The sequence below is a fragment of the Jatropha curcas genome, chromosome 9 (assembly GCF_041381405.1).
Source record: "Jatropha curcas cultivar XTBG-Jc1 chromosome 9, XTBG_Jcur_1.0, whole genome shotgun sequence".
NCBI classification, from domain to species: domain Eukaryota; kingdom Viridiplantae; phylum Streptophyta; class Magnoliopsida; order Malpighiales; family Euphorbiaceae; genus Jatropha; species Jatropha curcas.
Window position 1 is genome coordinate 2578112 of NC_143159.1, and position 22482 is coordinate 2600593.

The 22482-nt window shown below is 34.9% G+C and overlaps 3 protein-coding genes, 1 non-coding gene and 1 pseudogene across 10 annotated transcripts; 2 read left to right on the forward strand and 3 right to left on the reverse strand.

Moving 5' to 3' along the window:
- TRNAF-GAA (transfer RNA phenylalanine (anticodon GAA)) lies at window positions 1–73 on the reverse strand. The gene has a single exon. It is a non-coding gene; the product is annotated as a tRNA-Phe (tRNA).
- A 1016-nt stretch (window positions 74–1089) lies between these two features.
- LOC149493435 (serine carboxypeptidase 1-like) lies at window positions 1090–3570 on the forward strand (annotated as a pseudogene).
- Window positions 3571–4690: 1120 nt separating this feature from the next.
- Window positions 4691–7732, forward strand: LOC105633678 (serine carboxypeptidase 1). Of its 2 annotated transcripts, none has more exons than XM_037637095.2 (8): window positions 4691–5437; window positions 5604–5711; window positions 5793–6064; window positions 6152–6403; window positions 6475–6581; window positions 6666–6755; window positions 7121–7226; window positions 7323–7732. In XM_037637095.2, exons 1-8 carry the CDS (start codon window positions 5068–5070, stop codon window positions 7482–7484), a joined length of 1467 nt encoding a protein of 488 aa, XP_037493023.2. In that variant the 5' UTR covers window positions 4691–5067; the 3' UTR covers window positions 7485–7732. The 2 variants fall into 2 exon arrangements, with proteins under 2 accessions (XP_037493023.2, XP_089581657.1); XM_089725531.1 differs by having other exon boundaries at window positions 6308–6403.
- Window positions 7733–7875: 143 nt separating this feature from the next.
- On the reverse strand, window positions 7876–14289 carry HEMD (uroporphyrinogen-III synthase family protein). 6 transcript variants are annotated; one of them, XM_020679219.3, is made up of 10 exons: window positions 13970–14281; window positions 12451–12535; window positions 11870–11936; window positions 11092–11210; window positions 10828–10923; window positions 9806–9861; window positions 9062–9147; window positions 8612–8746; window positions 8416–8490; window positions 7876–8334 (listed from the first exon to the last, which is right to left on the reverse strand). In XM_020679219.3, the coding sequence occupies exons 1-9, from the start codon at window positions 14177–14179 to the stop codon at window positions 8433–8435; spliced, it is 912 nt and encodes a 303-aa protein (XP_020534878.1). In that variant the 5' UTR covers window positions 14180–14281; the 3' UTR covers window positions 7876–8334; window positions 8416–8432. The 6 variants fall into 6 exon arrangements, with proteins under 6 accessions (XP_020534878.1, XP_012071698.1, XP_020534877.1 ...); XM_012216308.4 differs by having other exon boundaries at window positions 11870–11939; XM_020679218.3 differs by having other exon boundaries at window positions 12448–12535; window positions 13970–14280.
- A 2993-nt stretch (window positions 14290–17282) lies between these two features.
- LOC105633675 (polyadenylate-binding protein RBP47) lies at window positions 17283–21991 on the reverse strand. Its single transcript, XM_012216306.4, has 6 exons — window positions 21192–21991; window positions 20150–20618; window positions 18391–18458; window positions 18175–18305; window positions 17962–18058; window positions 17283–17750 (listed from the first exon to the last, which is right to left on the reverse strand). The coding sequence occupies exons 1-6, from the start codon at window positions 21567–21569 to the stop codon at window positions 17580–17582; spliced, it is 1314 nt and encodes a 437-aa protein (XP_012071696.1). The 5' UTR covers window positions 21570–21991; the 3' UTR covers window positions 17283–17579.
- Window positions 21992–22482: the final 491 nt, after the last annotated feature.

Sequence of the window (22482 nt, forward strand, 5' to 3'; positions counted from 1 at the left end):
TGCGGTGAGCGTGGATCAAACACGCGACCTTCAGATCTTCAGTCTGACGCTCTCCCAACTGAGCTATCCCCGCTAAATGGTAAAGTTAGAAGGATGGCTAGTATTTGAGATTAATGCATGCACACACCAGTTAATGAAGTGCTTTTAAAATTTAATACTGTTTTGCCTTTCTTTTTTCTTAATGAATCATAAAAATACCATTGTTACAAACTTACAATCGAAAATTTATTTATGATCAGTTTGATGTATGCGTAGACCTACACCAGGAGTAGTTAATTTTTCCTTAGAGCTTGCTACTTCCTCTAATTTTTAGAATATAAAGGAATTATCTCATAGAATTTATAAGATAATCACTGGTTGTAATTTTATTAATCTTGTTTAAGATAAAAAAAATTTGCAGTATGTAACTAATATAATATTTTACTTCACAAATTCTAGCAGTTAAAAAGATGGTTCATACTCTTTTTCCCACTTGTTTTGGCTATTAATCTATGGAAAAAAAAAAAAAAACGGAAGATGAAATAAGACTGAAACAGAAAAGATAGAAAAGCATAAGCAAAGAAAATATTCTTCTTAACTTTATACGTGAAAATGTCAGCTTTGTGAAATCCAAAACCAATTTGCCCTTTCTGCAAATTTTTTGGGAAAAAGTTAAACCCTGTTAGAAAATTTATTCTCCCATCATATCTTTTACAGTTAACATGAAGGAACTCTCCTTAATGATTAACAGAACCAATGGATATTTTGATTTTGTTTGACAGGACCATATATTCGTCCTTACAGCTTGTTCAATGAAAATTTCAGTTTACATTTTAAACAGATTCTGTAACTACCAAAAGCACCAATTCCGTTTTATGAGAACATTATGTGATATATTATTGTGTTTGGAACTATGGGTGTTGATTTGCATTCTTTTTGGATTAATTAAAGAACCAAAAAAAAAAGCCATTTCCTTTTTCAAATTCAGACATAACAACTTCAAATATATAATGCAATAACATGTTCCTTGTATTACCAAACAAGAATCCATTGCTGTCGTGAAACAGAATCCCTTTGTATTAGTACTTTTAACTTTCTGGCAACAAGAAAATGAAAACAATAAATCTCAAATCATTCTTGCTATTGCTGCTTCTCTCTTTCCACGTTCCAAGCAATGCTAACCAGATCAATACGTTCCGCAAATTTATTAGATCTCATAAACGCAATGCTGCTGATTTACACACTGAGACATGGAATGAAGAAGCGTATTGGCTGTCATCGTCTGTATGTGTAGGACGGCAAGATGGATTAATGAAAGCCGACAAGATTGATAGTTTGCCAGGACAGCCTCAAAGGGTGAATTTTGATCAGTATGCAGGCTATGTTACTGTTGATCCTAAGAATGGAAGAGCACTGTTCTATTACTTCGTTGAGTCACCTCACAATTCTTCCACAAAACCACTAGTTTTATGGCTTAGTGGAGGTAACAGAATAGCATACACAACAATTTTATTTTTCTTTTTTTCTTTCTTTGAATAGCAATTATGGACCATTAGAAAGAACTCATTTCTGTTTTCTTAGTGAGCCAAAGACAACATTTAATTGTATGCTAATAAATTTAATTACCAATATATTTAAGACGTCGTTCTATTACTGTTTTTTTTTTTTTTTTTTGTAAAATTATATAGGGCCAGGATGCTCATCTCTCGGATATGGAGCCATGGAAGAATTGGGACCTTTCAGAGTCAACAGTGATGGAAAGACACTGTACAGAAATGAGTATGCATGGAACAACGGTAATCAATATTTAAAAAACGCCTATTATCTTAATTTTGTATTTCATCAAATTTACTATACATCTGCAATTAATGAATGACAAAATTTGACAGTTGCAAATATTATCTTTTTGGAATCTCCTGCCGGAGTTGGGTTCTCGCATTCAAATACTTCCTCGGATTACATCACCGGCGATAAGAAAACAGCCGAGGATTCTTACACTTTCCTGGTGAACTGGCTAGAGAGATATCCACAATATAAAAATCGTGACTTTTACATAACAGGAGAAAGCTACGCTGGACATTATGCGCCTCAGCTTGCTTAAACAATTCTCTTCAATAATAATAACTCGAATCAAACTAAAATCAACCTCAAAGGCATTGCCGTGAGTTTAATTAAATTCCATGTAAATTAAGTGCCTCCCTACAAATAATCATTCTTTGCTTAAATCTTACCTAAGAAACTGAGCTATTTCCACAGATTGGAAATGCATGGATAGATGAGAAGACGGGCATAAAGGGAACATTTGATTATTACTGGACACATGCTCTGAATTCTGACAAAACCCATGCAGGCATAAACAAGTATTGTGATTTTGTTACTGGAAATTTCTCAAACATCTGTCATCAATATCAGAACTTAGGTGACGGAGAAATTGGCAATATTGACAATTACAACATTTACGCACCACTCTGAGATCAATCTGAACAAAATTCTGGATCAACCGGTGCTGTAAGTATTTCATGAACTTTATACAATCAAAGCTGCAGCGGAAAAATAATCCTGGATTTTTTTTCATTAGGCCAAAGGTTTTGATCCATGCTCCGATAACTATGTATACTCGTATCTTAATCTTGATGAGGTGCAAACGGCTCTTCATGCAAAGCCCACAAGATGGGAATCCTGCTCGTATGCACTGAACTTCCTCATATTTATGAACTGTTTCTTTCAGCCGTATGCTTGTAAAGGACTAAATTGGTTTGCACCTGGTATTTAGGGGTCTTGTAAATTTTACAGATAGCCTACCAACAATTTTACCTACGATAAAGCAGCTAATGGCCAGTGGAATTAGGCTCTGGATATACAGGTTAGCTAGTCAGCCCTTTACAAGTTCTTTTAAGAATTATTTTCTCAGAAAAAAGCAGACAACTGAACAATGAAGCTCCATTTTGTTTCGTACAGCGGGGACATAGATTCAGTAGTATCAGTAACGTCATCTAGGTATGCCATAAACACCTTCAAACTTCCAATTCATACAGCTTGGCGCCCATGGTACACCAGTGAGGTAATATTTGATATTTGAAGCTCATTCATCATTAGAACCCAAAGCAATAACTAGTTCGTATCTCTTAGTATAATTACTTTATGATGATGATGGCAGGTTGGAGGATATGTTGAGGAGTACAAAGGACTTACATTTATCACAGTTAGAGGAGCTGGTCATGAAGTTCCAAGCCACCAACCAGAGCGGGCACTAGCCATGATCTCATCTTTCCTTCAGGGAAAACTTCCCTCAGAAAACCATTGAAAGCCATTCCTCATATAGGCCATAACAGTTATAGTTTAGAACTTCAGATTCTGTCGTTGGATTTCAAATAACTCTGCTTTAAATCCTGCTAAAGTAACGAAAATATGAAGACATATGTATTACAATTAGAACAAAATTTACAAGCTGTGAGTGAAATAATCAAACTAGCCAATTTTTGTGAATTGTATAATTAAGAATTATTGATTCGATGAAAGCATATCAAATGCCATAGGAAACGAGTATTTTCCAACGTAAACGAACACCACTTTTCTGAACATATGAACTGTTTTTCAGGTGCGCAAACAAGGTTTTTCTTTTTTTTTTTTTTTTTATGATGAGACGGAGAAGAGAGAAAGTAATGAGCTTTCATCGGGTATTACTGGTTTTACAGGATTTACACAGTCAGTCAAATGGTGGTAGAAAGGTACTTCCGCTATGTCAGAGCCATCAATTATATCCGTGTTTTAGCTGACCTGTCGTTCAATGATTAAGACAAAATGCCGGTCATTTTTTGTAAACACAAAGTTTGTCGTTTAACTACAAAAAGTAGAAAAGCCGATCGACTGTTTGGACAGCGAGCAAACGACTAAATTCTCATTTTTTATTAGTTTAGCGTTTTGCCAAAGCGCGAAATCCTAGGCCTTTCGTGATAAAGTGGGCTTTGGACTGCCTATGGCCCAATATGAGTATATATCCTATTTAAACTGGCCCAATATGGGTATATATCCTAGGCCATAACAGTTTTATATTTATATATATATATATATATATATATATAACTGCAATATGTAATTAATATTGTACTTTACAAATTCTAGCGGTAAGGTTAAGATAAGATGGTGCGAACAGCTTCACCTACTCGTTTTGGCTCTTACTGATGGATTTTGGCCAAAATAGGAAGATGATTCAGTACAAGACTGAAACAGAAAAGATAGAAAAGCAGGAGCAAAGAACATATTCTTTCAATAATATTTGGGAAGCTATGGGGGAAAAATTACACCCTGATAGAAAATTTATTCTCCCGTTAATTATATCTTTTATACAGTTAAGAGGAAGGAAAGGAGCTATGCTTATTGATTAACCTAAAAGGATTGACTGGTATTAGAAACAAGGTGGCGGATGAGAAAATTGATTTATTTGTAATGATTTAAACGTTTGTAAGCAATCGAAAACTGCCCATTGCCAAGTGACTTAAACGATAGGCAAAAGATGGATAAGACTTAAAAGAGAGATAAAAGATAGATAAAAGTTAAAAGAGTGCTTTTGCTTGAATCCATTAATATCTTTTGCTTGGATCATGTTGGTTTTATATGATAGCAACTGGTGTTTCTGCTCAAAGTTCTTCACGTCAAAGAAAAGAATATTATATATACACTTAAATCTTAATACCAATAAATGGAGGGATATTTTGATTTGTTTGACACATGAAACTTTCAATTTTTACCTGTTAAAACAGATTCTTCAACTACCAAAAGCAAGATGAGATGTATTATGTATGGATTTTCTTTTGCCAAGCTTGTTAGATTAAAAGTAAAGAACTAAAATAAGTTCCTTTTCTTTTTGAACATTCAACTAGTATATCCAAACAAAAGAGATGACAAATTCAGGCATACCAACTTCAAATATATAATAATAATATGTTCCTTGTACGACCAAACAAGAAAGAGAAGCCGGCTCAATAAGACATAGGTAATTGCTAGAAATTGGAACTGAATCCAGTAGTAGTAGTGTCTCAGTACCGATATATAAATAGCATTGCTCTCTAACTTTCTGGCAACAAGAAAATGGAATTAATAACTCTCAAATCATTCTTGCTATTGCTGCTTCTCTCTTTCCACGTTCCAAGCGATGCTAACCAGATCAACACCCTCCGCAAATTTATTAGATCTCATAAACGCCATGTTTCTTTACACACTGAGCCCTGGAACGAAGAAGCTTACAGGTTGCGGTCATCGGTATATGTAGGACGTCAAGATGGATTAATGAAAGCCGATAAGATTGGTAGTTTGCCAGGACAGCCTCAAGGAGTGGATTTTGATCAATATGCAGGCTATGTTACAGTTGATCCTGAGAATGGAAGAGCACTGTTCTATTATTTCGTTGAGTCACCTTACAATTCTTCCACAAAACCATTGGTGTTATGGCTGAATGGAGGTAACAGAATTCTTTTTTTCTTAATTTGAATAGCAGTTATAGACCATTAGAAAGAATGATCTTGTTTTGTTAATGAGAGATGAAGGTAATATTTAATCCTTGCTATTATATTTATGACAAATCGGCGGCTCTATTGTTTTTTGGAAAAAAAAAAAAAAAAAAACAGGGCCAGGATGCTCATCTTTTGGATATGGAGCCATGGAGGAATTGGGACCTTTCAGAGTCAACAGTGATGGAAAGACACTGTACAGAAATAAATATGCGTGGAACAACGGTAGAGTAACAAAACCAACATCTTAAAAGTGCGTACTGTCTTAATCTTCTTGTTATCTCTAATGAATGACAAATTTGTTAGTTGCAAATGTTATCTTCTTGGAATCCCCTGCCGGAGTTGGGTTCTCGTATTCAAACACTTCCTCGGATTATATCACTGGCGACAAGAAAACAGCAGAGGATTCTTACACTTTCCTGGTGAACTGGCTAGAGAGATATCCACAATACAAAACTCGCGACTTTTACATAACAGGAGAAAGCTATGCTGGACATTATGCACCTCAGCTTGCTTACACAATTCTCTCCAACAACAATAACTCGAATCATACTAAAATTAACCTCAAAGGCATAGCGGTGAGTTCAAATTACGTATAAATTAAGTGTTACGCATAATCATTCCTTTTCTTAAATAATTAAGAAGCTGATCTATTGACTGCACAGATTGGAAATGCATGGATAGATCAGAACACCGGCTTAAAGGGAACATATGATTATTACTGGACACATGCTCTGAATTCTGATGAAACCCATGCAGGCATAACTAAGTATTGTGATTTTGTTACTGGAAATTTCTCAAACATTTGTTATCAATATCAGGACTTGGGCGACAGAGAAATTGGCGTTATTGACAATTACAACATTTATGCACCGCTCTGCGATCAATCTAAACTAAATTCTGTATCAACAGCTTCTGTAAGTATTTCAGGAACTTTTTACACTCAAAGCTGAACCCCAAAAAATAATTCTGGATTTTGTATCATTAGGTCAAAGATTTTGATCCCTGCTCCAGTAACTATGTACACTCGTATCTAAATCTTACTGAGGTGCAAAAGGTCCTTCACGCAAAGCCTACAGAATGGGATTCTTGCTCGTATGCACTAAACTTCTTCATGTTTATGAACTCTTTTTGCCGTATGCATATAAAGGACTAAATTCGTTTCCACCTGGTGACTAGGGTTGTTCTAGATTATACAGACATCCCTCCAACAGTTTTACCTACGGTAAAGCAGCTGATAGCCAGTGGAATTAGGATCTGGATATACAGGTCAGTGAGTCAGCTCTTTACATTTTTTTTTTTTCTGAGAAAAAACTGCCGACCAAAAAATAAGCTCATGTAAAAATGCTATTTCATGAAAGAACATATTCATAAATTTGAAAAATGTTTGTTACATATAATAAATTATTATATATCCAATATTCCAAATACAATTTCAATTTATAATTTGTTGACGCTGAAGAAGAATTCATATGGAATAATTATTTACTGTCCTTATATTTGCCAATATTTCAAGAGCCGAAGAAGAATTCATATGGAATAATTATTTACTGTGCTTATATTTAATACTATTTCAAGAACCAAACAACACACTAACTAATACCTAACCATGAACTTGAAAATGAGTCATGCAGCGGGGACACAGACTCAGTAGTATCAGTAACATCATCTAGGTACGCCATAAACAACTTCAAACTTCCAATTCATACAGCTTGGCGCCCATGGTACACTAGCAGTGAGGTAATATTTGATATTCGAAGCTCGTTCATGATTAGTACCCAAAGCAATAACTAGTTCGTATCTCCTAGTATAATTACTTTATGATGATGATGGCAGGTTGGAGGATATCTTGAGGAGTACGAAGGAATTACACTTATCACTGTTAGAGGAGCTGGTCACACAGTTCCTAGCTACCAACCAGAGAGGGCCCTAACCATGATCTCATCTTTCCTCCAAGGAAAACTTCCCCATAAAACCATTGAAAGCCATTCCTCATAGCAGTTATAGTTTAGCATTTCAGATTCTGCTTTAAATCCTGCTAAATAAAAAAAAAATTATAAAGATATCTGCATTGCAACTAGAATTAAATTTACAAGCTTTGCGTGAAGCAACCTAATTAGCTGAAGAGATCGGCCAATTTTTTTTTTTTTTAATTTCATATTTAAGAATAAATCCACGGTAGCATTATCAATACAAATTAATACAAAATCCAATATCCTTGTGAGATTTTGAATTGCAAATATAAATTCACATTATACATCATACTTGAGACATGTAAATAAACATTTTAAGGTGTTGCCCTGGGCATAGACAACAGAGCTTGGCAACGTAAAATATCATGACATAAAACATTAAAAACACGATATCAAAGCATTGCAAGTCTTCGAAATATTCAATGGGATGTTATTTATTATAAGGATATAAGTGAACAAAAACAATGTTCATAACCTCAACCCTATTAAAATCTCACTTGGAATCAGCAGCTCAAGAGTGGAAACTTTTTGCAAGTGTTAACAAATATACACTGATTGATATGGAATTCTAGCTAAAATGATAATAAATAAATAAATATATACTACAAGTCGAGAGGCTTCCTTTCCAGCAATTTCATCAGAATAGCTTTCTTTGCAGCAACAATCTTTAACGATTTTCAGACTGACCTTCAAAGAGAGCTCCTACTAACACGAGCTCTCTTAATATTAAAACATTGTGCCCCTATCTGCTTGCTGTTTGCAATGATTTCATCCTGTGCCATGCAACCACTTTTTGCAGAGCTTAACATTTTCAGGAAGTGCATCAATCTCATGCCTTGTGGCTCCTTGTCAACCTGTCGGAGAGTGGATGCAAACTAAAGAGAAAGAGTACAATGATTAACGATACTAAAAAGGCAAAATGGGAAGAAAGAAAGAGCGAAAGAAACAGCAGCTACCTGAGAAACTTCAACTTCTAGGATTCATCGTGCGTGGATGTTCCCTCCAAGGCTTCAAGGATGCTACCTACCCACCTACCAAGGAAAAAATTAAGGGTGTCACAAATTAGTCTAGCATCCCACTTGGAAGATACCAGGTACCAATATTCTAGAAAGATTAGCACGAGAAAAAAACAGGTAAAAGAGTGAGGAATACCCTTCCAAACTAGGATGCACTGGAAAGTATACATTTTTCAAGCCCAACCTTCTTGCCGCTGAAGCAGTTGTCTCACCAATGCATGCCACTGAATTGTTCCACTGCTCTGATTCTGAAATAAGGTTGACCCAGGCACTGTGCAATTGAGGCATATGAACTAAGTACATAGCATAGAACCCTTGACTTATCTAGGCAGCTCAAATTGTAGGAGATAGGGGTGGATTGCCATAAATCTCTATGGAGCAAAGGTTTATGGCAGAAAGGGCCCGCAAGTTGAATCCAAGCAATCCTCAGCAACAGGGGAAACCAGGAAAAGGAAGGTAATTTCAATTAACTCTTAGGGAACTAATTCCTTCCCCATTCCCACCCTTCCCACTAAGGCAGGTGCCACCCAGGGAGCTCAAGTCAACCTAATTATCAAGTTTGTAAAAAAGGCCACTAACTACTTACCGAACTGCAGAAGGAGAAGCGACAGCAACAACAGGGCAAGAAAGTGCCTGCTTCAAGACCATTTGGTCAACGTGATCAACAGGTACCTGTCAGATAAAATTACAAATGATGGGGCTGATGAAAGATCGTTCATTTATCCATGTCAGTCCAATTTAATAAAGTGCATGTGAGGTCTTAGCTAACCTAGGAACATAGCAGATAAAGACGAGCATAAGAAAGCTAATCTCTTAAAAACAACAAGGTAAGGTGACAATATGGAACTCAGAGGCTAAAGACCACTAAAAATATGCTGCTAACCCTCATGAGGATTGAACTTGCCCAACAGAAAACATTCAGTTATACTGTATATGCCCAATATAATTTAATTAATTTTTAGGTTCTTAAGGCAGTTTATTGAAAAAGTGGATCTTAACTTAAAAAGTGAAAGAAACACCCTTGAAACAAAAGAGCTTAACTCACTCTTGTGTTAGTACCTTTCTCAAGTTTGAGAAATATTGGCAAATGAAGTCATGAGAAACATTAAAATTTTGATGCCTAGCATACTAATAAAGTTTTCTGAGAAGTCAGTAACTGGCCACGCATCAATTAATTACCAACACTATTTCAGATAAAAAGAACACATTAGATAAAACAAAAAATAAAATTACTTATATCATATCATAATGCACATATTTCCAAGTACTAAAGTAGAATAACTTTATGCCAAGTCAGAGCAAAATGATCCACCAAAGTTGAAATACTTACTGTTGTGTATGTGTTTAGCCTTACTACCTCAAATCCACGATTAGACAGGCCTTCCTCTGAAACATAGTCAAGTGAAATGTTCTAAATAATAATTTTGCAGCTTCTCACATATTCACATCATATATGAGGCATGTAAAGGCTGCAAGTCAACATACGACATGCTAAGTACGTAAAACTGATATGATTCTAGCTAAATCTAATTTCATTAATAAGATCAATCATGATATAAAATCACCCGGGATAAAAAGTCAAATGTTTGTGAAAATATTTATGATAAATCTTAAAACGTTGAAGACCGAGAAGGTTAGCTAGGAGCCCAGTAATGAGATAACTTTGGCACCATAAATTACAATTTAGTATTCAGCAATTGAACTAGAGAAGAAGCTCCTATTATATGCAGAGCAGCAAAGAAATACTAAAACCAGTAAACTCTAACAGTTTCCAAAACTAAATAGATACTATTAGTAATCATGCCAACAATGACTTCAATATAAATGCTACTTATCAAGAAAGCGAGGGAGACCTCTATTCTGAAAAACATTAGAGCTTTTTGATCAGCTAAACTCTAAGTTTGATCTGCCTAGAGCTATTCACAGATGACCACCACAACACTGCCTTCGATGGTTATAACTTGAATATCTCACAGTCCTTTTTAGCTATAACATAAATTACAAAGCGCCAAATGGAAAGTATTATTTGCAGTTGCATTTCAGAATATAATCAATTCTCACGGGTGCTCTATTTTCTTTTCCTATTAGGACAGCTTGGTAGTTAAAGCAACAGAAGTAACCAACCTAATTTGCAAGATGCATACTACCACCTAGTAAATGCATGTTCCATTGATCATAAATACAGACTTCAACTATTAGTTATATGCTTGAGCAAATCATATCAAATATAAACAATACTGAAAAAAGTAAACATGTTAAAGAGAGCAAACAAAAATGAGTTCATGCTTACAAGCCAGAAGAAAAGGCCTATATGTTGATTTTAAAGCATATAACAAGAAGGATCATACATACCAATCTCATTACTTGCTTTGGCAGAAGCTGGATACAACACAGTACATGTTTTGTTCTCACTCTTCGGAAGTTCAGATGCCAAAACCTTACCTGTAGCTGAATATGGAAGAATAGAGGAAAACAGGAAACGTGAGACATAATACAATGCAAATGAACCAATATATACATAAAAAATGCTTAGTATCTGGTGAAGCATAACAAGAAAAAGCCCAATGCAGGCATAAATTTATGTGATGGACTGCATATTTATACATCTGTGAATACCTTTAGATGGTGTAAAGGAAATATCAAGAACTTGCCCTGATGATTGCATTACTTCATTAAAAATGCTCGCCGTACCAGCTCCTACAACCCCAATATTAACATTTGGGGATCCAGCTGCCCTAAGGAACAAGTTAACGACAGATTAATTATTATATTAACATTTTTCAGGGTCATAAGATAAAAAGGAAGATATTATTTACTTAAGAAAAGAATGCAATGATAGATTTAGTCAATGTCATTCAGACACCCTAATCAATCAACAGCGTGTAACGTCCTGCAGAACTAGTATATAGCTGTTTCTGCAAACTGTGCACAGTTACCTGAGAAGCATACAAATGATGCTTGGCCTAACTGAAAATATAAGATCCTGAATGATGAAAGTCAGTTGCAATTTTTTTTTTTTTTTTTTCGCTTTTTCAAAGAGAGGGAGACCCACAATACCAGGGAATAAAGCATAGGGAAATTTAACATAAGGGAGAAATTAATAGTGTAGCGTCTTATTGCTAGTAAAGTATTAACCCAAAATTAACTACAAGCTAAATTCACTGAGTCTACACATCAAAAAATACATCCTTGGATAAAAACTAATAGTTGCATATAAATCAGATAAACTATTGAACTGCAAAAGACAAGGGACAGATGTCATTCAAAGTTATATATGTGCATCACAGATTTCAATACTAAGAGATGAGCACCATTAGATCTTTGAGGAAAAATTTGAGGAACTGCTTAACACACAACAGGGACACAATCTTGTCAAGAACTTCAAGATACATACTTCCATGCCTCTAGAAACACAGAGCCAGCTTCAGGGGAGGTTATAACAATCCAGTCGAATGAAGTATCTGCTGAAAGATTATAACCAAATAAGAAGAAAGCAAAAGAAACCAGTAAAATTTCTTTTCAGAGTAGGGAAAGCCTAACTGTAATTCAAAACATGCAACAAACTTAAAATTTTATATCTATCTCTGAAAAATCACAGCATAATAAGAGTACCACAAACATGCACAAGAAATTTCATTACTTGGCATTTAGAAGAACTGACAATCAGCGTTCCATAACCAAATAGGGAGGAGCATAGATGGGAAAATATGAAAAGCAACGTAACTATCTAGAAAACAACCGGTTTATACATATAAAATCTTGCATCAGAATCAGCAAGGTTGAGATCAGTCAGGACCCCTCAGTCTCAGAGCCACACTGAGTCTGAGAAAAGTCTCCATTCTGATATAAAATGATTCTTTCAAGGGCCCAACTAGAAACATATTTACATGCAACAAGTTAGCACGTAAAGGATATAATAATATGTAAATGTTTTAGACAGCTAAAGCTAATCTAACGAGTTAGAGAGATTACTACTTAGTACAGAAGGGAGTTTATCCGAATCAGGTCCCCGAGTATGCTGGATCAGAGGAAGCTCCAGGCAATTGATCCCATGTTTGGCCTAAAGAGAAAAAGAAGAATAAGAAGAAAAAATTCCATATTCTGTCAAACATCTGCAACAAGGTATCAATCTCATTGCATCAAAGAATAAACTTATGCCCATGAGAGATGTACTAAGTGTTTTATAATGCACTAGCACTGCAAACAGCATCCCCAAACTCCTTTCCCCATTCAAAAGATCAGCACTATGATTAGTGTAAAGCTTAGAGAATGATACACAATCAGTTATGGCTATACTGTCAGAAACAGAGACTCACCAACCCAAAACATATTATGAAAATAAAAGCGTAAAAGATTTTTACATATTCTTTAGCTACTAACATATCTACCCATCTGACTGATACAAAAAACCATATGGTGCACAGTTGAAACACTCCTGATATTTCATTGCTAAAACAAATGAAAACATTTGAGCATGGATGACTATAACACCAGTGCCTAGTCATAAGTGAGATGTCATGGTGAAAGTGGTAAGGCAACTACAGCCTTATGGTCGAAGAAAACGTCAGAATTGGCTATTGTTGTGAAGGTATGACAGTGAGTCAAAGCCAGGTGGTTATCATATGACAAATGAGTAACAATAGAAATTAATTAACAACTGCTTATTTCGAAATTGATTTCACGACAAAAAAAGACATGCCATTATGCAAGTTCTTACAGTGAATAGGTCCAATAATAAAATGTCAACCTTACCAACCCATATATTGTTTTCTCTGATAGAAAACCAGTGAACAAAATAGAAATGCAGTGCTGGCCCCCAACAGCTGCGATCCCATTGCTTCAGTTTTCACTTATACTAAGCGGTGGATAAATTTCTAGGAAATTTATTCAAGAAGCAATATCAAGAATAACTGGCGTTTGCTTTACTATTACATTCAGTTATCAAACAGGTAAGCCATATCTCAATAAAATAGTGATTATTCTAAATGATCCAAACATGAGTGTCTACTTTGAACATTAAAAACATAAACAGACTCAACTGAAATCAACTAAAATCTTTAGTCGTAAATGAGTTTGGAGTCTGGCCATATGGATCTTTCCCACTGACCTCTATCTAGGGAATCACAAAACCTTGACCTCTATCTGAAATCTCTTGAAGTGTTGAAGGTGGCTAATCTCTATCTTTTGGCTAATCTCTATTTACAGCAATGGTCATGCAACATTAGATTACAGAGGTAAAATGCTGAAAACGCAGCGTGTCTCTTCCGCATTTAATCAAATACATGACTTGAGAGAAATCCAATATCCAAAGCAAATCCGACAAAGTTCAGACTCCAAATTGCAGTAAAACGACATAATGCAATGTAATAAAATAAACCAAAAAAAAAAAAAAAAAACTCGCGCTAATAGACCTAAAATTTCAAAAAACACAAAATGCTCCTGGAATAGAGAGACAGAATAAGTAAAATAGGAAGAAAGAGAGAGAAAACGGCACCAGAGCGTTAATGAGCTTGCCGTTTTTGCCACGTTCTCTGGTGACCACAACTTTCGGCTTCAAACTGGAAAAAGAAGACGAAGACGACGACGAAGAAGAAGCTCTAATTGAAGAAGGCGGAAAATAAATTCGTCCGTGAAGATGCAGACAAGGAGCAGAAGAAGCTGTAGGAGGAAGAGGAGCGAGACAGAAGTGAGAGACTCGGGCCATCGACGACGTGTTGGGCAAAGAGCAGAAGCTCAGTGGCCAGCTGTTAACAAATTAAGCACCCGACCCCTCTAAATTATTATTATCTTAACCAAAATATCCAACACAAAGGCGAAAAAGAAAGCATAGTTAAAAATTAAAGTAATGCAATCTGGCCGTTAACGAAAACTTTTGGATGTAAGTACACCTGTAGAAGTTGCTCGAAGCCACGTGGACGCTGCGTAGTAACGTAGCCAATGAGGAGTTGACACAGTAGCGTCTTCCCCTCATGGGCTTATCATTTGTAACCAATGTAGCCATCATTTTTGGCAAATCTAATCGAACCTATCATGTGCTTCCCCTGTTGGAGGCTATGATACAACCTAAGCCCTAAGGTCTAGACACTCCTAACTTATTAATGATTATTTTGTATTAATGATTTTTTTAATAACTTATTTATGACTTAATTGCAATTTAATATTTGCGTTTTTTAATAAGTTTAAGCCTCTTTTACCATTAAATTTTTAACATTTAAAATTATTATAAAATATTTTTTAATCTATTAAAATATTGTAGTCGTTAATGATAGTTTAAAAATTAAAAATAATATTTTGGGACTAAAAATAAAACAAACTAAAGATAATTATTGATGATTTTTTAAGATAAAATCTCAAAGATAATTATTTTATTAATGAATTTTTTTTATACAAATGGCATCTCTTAAGATTTCTTTTTTGAAAATTGCATCTCTTAATATTTTAGTATGACGTACATAAAGCAAATACTTAATGTTAGTTTAAAAATTGAGGTGCTTTGTATCCCAATTAGCATACCCAGCCATGGCGTGCTGCGCGCCCCATGAGCCCAACACTTTATGAAAACTGAGCTAGGTTGCAGGCGCATCATTCCTCGAGGAAGGCTTCATCAGTACCGTAGATGTTGTTGACTTGACTTTTGATGATTAAATACGTACGGGCGGTGATCTGAAAGAAGCATTTCGAAATTGTGCACCACGTGCAGGGGACCGGAGGCCTGAAGTTGATAGATTAAGCTGTGTCCTTTCTCACACTAGAAGAGTACAAAGCAGAAACCCTTCGCTCTGTCGTAGGGTTACAACTTACAAGTACTTAAGAAGCTCTCAAATAATAACAATAATAATAAAAACGATGATAATGATGGGCTATGCATCGGGAGGGTTAGCCATTGGTTGGAATCCCTTCTATGATGCACGGACGTCAAAATGGGAAAATACGGAAATAAATACGGAAAAGTATCGGAATAAATATAAAAATAATTTAAAAAGAGGACATTTAAAATTTTTAAAAGACAATCAATTCATAATTTCCGTATTTAATAAAGGAAAAAAAATAAAATATTCAAATGTTAAAATGAAAAAAGATAATAAATTTCTGTTAAATTTGAAATTTGAATGTTGAAATTAAAAGTAAAATTATTCCTATTTTTTCAAATAAGATTTGCAAATTATCCATATTTGATTTGGATTTGAAATCTGATTTTTTTTTTTAATGCAAGAAACTTTTCTGAAAGGGAAACGAGTGTTTGATTTTCATTATTTATGGAAATGGATCCGACACGTTTTTTAATGTTTTTGTTTTTGAAACGCGAAAACGGTAAACCTCTCATGTGTTCGCGTGTCCGTGCATCACAGAATCCCTTTACATGCACTATTTGAATTTGAATCCAATTATAATTTAGGTTTTCGACTTAGAATTAAGTTTTAAAAAAAATATTCAACAATGTGAATATTCGGATCGAGGTGAATATTCAAATGGAATGAATTTTATCCCGTTTCGTACGGATGGAGGTGAATATTCAATAATGTGAAGTAAAATTGTCATCCCCAAGCCCGCAAAGGCTCACTCACAAACACAAAATCCTTGGGTATTAAAAGCTTTTGTAGTATCAGCCCATACTCGGGCTAACCAAGTCGATCAGCTCTAAAATCGGATATGTTGAAAAAATATTTCCCAAAAATTAATTTCAGTAATTACGTAAATATGATTCGTATTTACGTCATACTTGTATAAATATTTTCACAAATTTTGTGAAACTCACTTCCAAAAATGTTACTACTCTGGCAAACTGTTTTGTGCTATGATAACCATCATATGCATACAAAGGTGTGATCATGTGACCATCATGCGTGGGCAATAATAATTTTGATGTGATTTTTGGCTCTCTAAGTGTGGGCGGTAGAAATTGAAACCAGCGGTTCAAAATTTTTAAAATATGAACTTTAATTAGTCTTGAATCGCTAATTTCAGTCTGGTTCCGATAAACCGATAGTTCCGCTCACGGTTTTTGGCTATATTTTTTTTTTTCAAAAAAAAAAAACCATTCTAATGTTACATATTTCTTTCAAAAATATTAATATGAATTTAAAAAATATTGATAAATTTATTTTAAATAAATTTAAAATACTCATACTCATATAAGAATAAAATTAATTAATTTTACAAAATAATTAAATAAATTATCACTTTATTTGGTCTAAACGTTATTAATTAAATAAATTATTAGAAAATTTTGAAAAACGCTTCAAAAGAATGTAATTTTGAACTTAGTAAACAATTTAAAAGGAAAAAAAAAGTTAAAAATAATATAAATTTAGACTAAATATTTCTCTATTTTTTTTACCATTTTATTTTTTAGATTTTTAACTTTTAAAGTAAAATATATTTTCAAAAAAAAAATCTTTAAGTATATCATGCAGTAAAATATTATTGAGACTTTTAGAGGGGTGCAGAATAGGCTGAATGATTATCATTTTGAAAACAAAAATAGAAAATTTCTAGTCTAAAACAGACTAAAATCGTCGATTAACCGCTGGTTCAGATTCAGATTTTAACATTCAAATAAACCTTAACTGGCCCTTGCATTTCAATTCAAAACTTTGAACCGACAATTCAAGTCTGATTTCGATTCATCTACAGTATGGCTCGGTTCTGGTTCAAAATGAACCGGCGGTGAAGCTTGTATTTTTAGCTTCAAGACATCTCTAAGAATCATTTCAATTTTGAGCATTTGCAAGATCAAAAGAAAACCCTAATTTCTTGATCAACATCCATCTTATAAAATATATGAATCTAGAAGTAGAACAAGCAGATGCAACATATAGTAGAGCACATGTTTTATTCATGAAGCACTGCCACACATTCACAAATTCATGCATTCCAATAAATAAGTTCTATCTCAGCTACTGTAATTCTAAACGAATGATTAATTAAATCCCTAGAAAACTACCTCAGGTCATCAAAATTCGGTTCCACTCCACAAATTGGAGGGATTTATAAGAATTCTACAGAACCAATAGAACTAGGAAAAAGTGAGATAGGTTTGCCTCTTCTAGCGTGACAAATTCAGATTTGCTAGAGCTACTACGTGTTTTGCTGTTGCAATTCTTTCAGCTTACTTGCTGTTGGTGGCTACCATACACGGGGTAAGCCCCATATGCTGCAGCTGCAGCAGCATACATGCTTGGATCATGGGGTGGTGGCAGAGCATATCCATACCCATCATAAACCTGCCCTCCATAGTATGCTCCGCTCCATTGGTTGCCAAAATCTGCTCGAAACTGCCAAATTCCAAAATGACCACCTTTTCAATAAATACCCAATTTATTTCTAATGCAGCAACTACTTCCACAGACAATAGAAGAAAAAAACATTCCCGGCAAATTTATGAATACAAATTTTTAACAGCTAAAACTTGGTCAAACCATTTTCTCCAAGATAACCATAGATTCTGCAGGAGGAAAAATAATGACACTAAAAAAGAAAGTATACCTGCTTATTTGCTGGATTCCGACCCCAAGAAAGACGCACTGTTTGCTTGCCAATTACTGTGCCATTCAATTTCTGCAATGCCTCTTCAGCATTACTCCTGTCAATTAGAGTTAAATGAGGTCCATGTAGCAATTTAATATGAAGAAATTACTTAGCTTTATTTTAGCATTGCATTCACAGGCAAGCTGAGCAGAGTTACGCTACGAGTTTTACCTGTTGGCAAATTGTACAAACCCACATCCTTTACCAAGTGGAATTTTAACGGAGACTATCTCACCATATTGAGAAAAAGGTTGCTTGAGATCTTCATCAGTGACATTAGGGTCAAGTCCTCCAACAAATATCTACGAAAGAGCAACATGGTTTAGTCAACCAGAAGAACGTGAAGCATCTAAAGGTTAACCCACATGAAGTTGTTGGAAAACTCACTGTTGTGTTAGTGGAATCGCCATCAGATTGGAACCCTTGGCCAGTTGCACCATTTGATGCATATCCACCTAAGAAAAAACAGAAGTGTTGGCAATACTCCAGATTGAAAGGTACGCGTTCATGTTTCGAACTCAATTTTTAACCCCATAAGATGAAAAATTTAGTACAATAGCTGTACTTATAGTAATCTATATTAGTTGGCAAAAGATCAAGATGGCAAAGTACAAAAAGTAGTAAAAATCAAAGCAACTACAATCAAAACCACTTAAAAGGATCAGAGAATATATGACACAAAGAACTCCTTCAAATGTCCAATGGAAGTTTGTACATCGAGAAATCCACTATTCCATTCTGTGAACACCACCAGAAATGGACATGCAGATCTTGCTCGCTGCCAATGATAGCACGTTAAAGATCCATCACATAAATTTGAAGAGCAACATAACAATTAGCGGACTTGACCTTTTTACAAATCAAAAACTCTGGTGGAAAATAATCTAAGTCGCTAGCTCTCATAAAATAAAGAAAATTAGAAAAACAAGGTGCTGGAGCATCAAACACACTAAATAGAGAGTGCAACATCAATTAACTTTTAAGGTCACCAAACGCATTTAGAATACTTAAAAAAAACAGATATGCAGCCTTCTGGCGGATTTCTCTATCATGCTATAGAACAATTATAAACTATAAACTAACAGCCATATTGAGTATTGATCCAACTTACAGTTGGGAAACAAGGGGCATCCTATAACTAGGCAACATTTCTTAACTTCTATTAATCAACCAATAGAATGGCATTGAAAAATATTATGACTAGTTTCTCACTGGAATTAAAAAAAGGGAACCTTGAAAACACACAAGATTCTTCCACATATCTGAAACAGGATCATCCCACAGATTCATGTGTTCCTAGTTATTGTAATCCGTTGTCAATACATGTAGTGAAAATCCTGTTTCCTTTCCATTATCATTAGGGAAGAATGATAATTTTCTAATTGTTTGTTCAGAGCTGGGAAGTTAGCATATGAAAGAAGAGAAAATACAGATCTAAGGGTCATGATTATAATTAAAATGAACATATCAAATTAGGCTAAATAAAATAAAATAAGAGTAATCATACACTAGAAAAAAAATTCTAACTTTCAGTTTGATGAATAAATATAGACAAATGGCTTCCATCATGGCAAGACATTTCTTACAAAGACCCTGACTTTTCACAATGACACAACCAAAGGCCAATAAATAAATTCACTCATATATTTTTGGAGAAAACCCTTGAGCTCCCTACTTGGAAAGGTATTGTGCCCTAAAGTTATGAATTTTGGTAACATCGCATACCTCTCTATATTAGCAACCACCTTTTTTAGAGTTTTTGGTTATTATATGAAAAATATTGATTTGATGTGTAATTAGTACAATTTTTTAAAGCAATATTTTTCATATTTTTCAATTATCCAGTAGGCATTTAATTGATCAAATTTTAAAAGTGAAGGCGTTCGACAAAATGATTTTGGAAATTGAATATTTTTCAGGCATATATTTTTGTCTTTTGTATTGTTGTGTACACGTTTATGACCGCATATGTGTGTGTGAGAGAGAGATATATGCAGTGACAAAATTATTATGCAATTAAATTCCAAGTCCTAAACAACCCAAAGATAAGGTATCAAGAGCATGTTGAGCAGTAAACGATAAAACACCACTAGTAACAACTAAACTTCGATGATGCAAATGCTAAGCAAGTAAAATAATCCAATACCTTGTTGTTGATATCCAGAAGACTTCCTGGGAGTTGCAGCACCAATTCGCATCGGCCTGCTTGAACAATATACACCATTCATTTCTGTCATAGCCTGTGTTCTTTCACTATCATCTGCAAACCTCACAAAACCATAACCTTTTGAACGGCCAGTATTGGCATCAAATACAACTTTTGCAGCTTTAACAGATGGATATCTACTAGCGAAAGTTTCATGCAATATACTGTCAGTAACATCTGCAGCTAAATCTCCTACAAATATAGAAAGATCAGGTGCATTATCAGATCGCTTGTCACCAGTGCTAAATGTTGCCCAGTTGAGACGGAAGGGCTGTTCAGTATTAGGCATCAAAATTCCACTATAGTTCTGTAAAACTTTCTCAGCTGTTGCGTGTGTAAAAAATTCCACAAATCCGTAGCCCTCGGATAAACCAGTCTGCTTATTGCGAATAACCTTAAGTGAAGCGATCTGTGCAATACAGAACACTGGGTGTAAGACAAGGACAAGCATTGATAGTCAATTCATAAGAAAAGGATGAGTATAGTTGTCCAATTTGGACTGGAAATGGAATATGATATCATTCTACTCTCTGGTATCGCAATCCAAATTTTGTATCTTTTGATTGTCTCAAACTAATTGATATTAAAACATCAGTTTCCAAGTATAATATTTAAAAACTATATTCAGGCTCCAAGCATTCTCTAGAAATTGAAAACAGAATGATACTTGTATTCGAATTTTTGTTCCTATTTTCTTAACGATGTGAAAATAAACTCTTAAATTACATAACTTTGTTCACAAGCACCATCATCACCATGCATATTCCAAATGAACAAATGCCGGCACATTTGTTAAGAGTGTTTATTATCCATACACAGTGTCATACATGTATTTCAAAATTGCAACACACACAATCCCCCATATTGCACGTCCAAATATACAAAACTACATAATTGGATGTCATCTGTCACGTAGGGATAAAACATTAAAAGATTATACATAAGAGAAATTATAAACTGAGAGCGTTAAAGTCATTTGTACCTCGCCGGTGGAAGCAAAACAGGTGTGGAGGTAATTTTCATCCATCCAATGATGTAAATCACCGATCCAAACCGTTTTATTCTCGCTAGATCCTTGGTTTTGATGATGATGTTGTTGAGGGGTGTGTTGTAGGTGCGGGTGGTGGTGATGGTACTGGTGGTAGGCAGCCATGTAGTGCTGGGGCGGTGGCGGCGCATAATGCTGGGGTGGTATCATCTGGTGCTGCATTACCATCGCAGCCGCTGGATACTGCATCGTCATCCACTGCTGCTGCTGCTGCTGAGGTGGCGGTGGTGGTGGCGGCGGTTGTTGCTGCCGTTGGTTCTGCTCCTGCTGTGGCTGGTTCTGCTGCTGCGAATCAGAACCGTTGGATTGCATCTTATCTTGTTATCTTAAAAAAGAAAAAAATAATTATGTATATATTCTACAATTATTATATATTATATTATATAAACCAGAAATATGGTTATATCTTTCCTCTCTATAAACGGAAAGGAAATGATAAATATGGAATTAAGAGGAAAATGAAATGAATCTGAGTTTTCAGAAAGAGAGAAATATGAATCTGAGTTTTTTTTGGTTTGTTTGGGAAGAGAAAGAGAGAGACACGGTTAGGGTCTAAGGAGAGGATTTATGTTTGTTTGTTAAAAGGGATATGAAGGATTCATGGGTTGGCTTCGTGAACGCGGTTGTCGTTAGAGCCGTTGGATTGTGGTTTTGAGGTTCGATCTCGACCATTGGTTTTGGGTGAAACCAGAGGATATGCATGTGATACTCCTTTGGTTTTCACTCCTCTCCTGGATCCGCCGCCAGCTGCACATTTTTGGGTTTTGTGGGTGAAACCAGATATTTTTCAGTTGTTTTATAAGGTAATATGGATTTACTGTCCTTTTGTTTTTTTTTTTACTTTGCGTCACCTCGCAGACACGGTTAATGTATAGTAAAGATTCTTCATCCCAGCCTTTAAGAAATTGTCCCTGCATGAAAAGGGAAATTTTTTAAGGTTAGATGTTCCACGTTGGATTTTTGTTGAATTTAGGGTGTTCAATTCTGTCATAAGACTCTGTCACCTTAAATTAAGTAAAAAGGCAGGAAAATGTCAACTAACTGTGGGTAAAAAAATATTATCATATCCTATCATTTGTAACAAAATAACTAAATGAATATTCTGATAGTGCTATATCCGAATGCACTCCATTAATGCTAACCAACTTAATTAAGAATTTCTGAATTTTATGCAATTTATGATTGAATTAGACATTTAAATTTAGATTCTGCCGTTATAATTTTA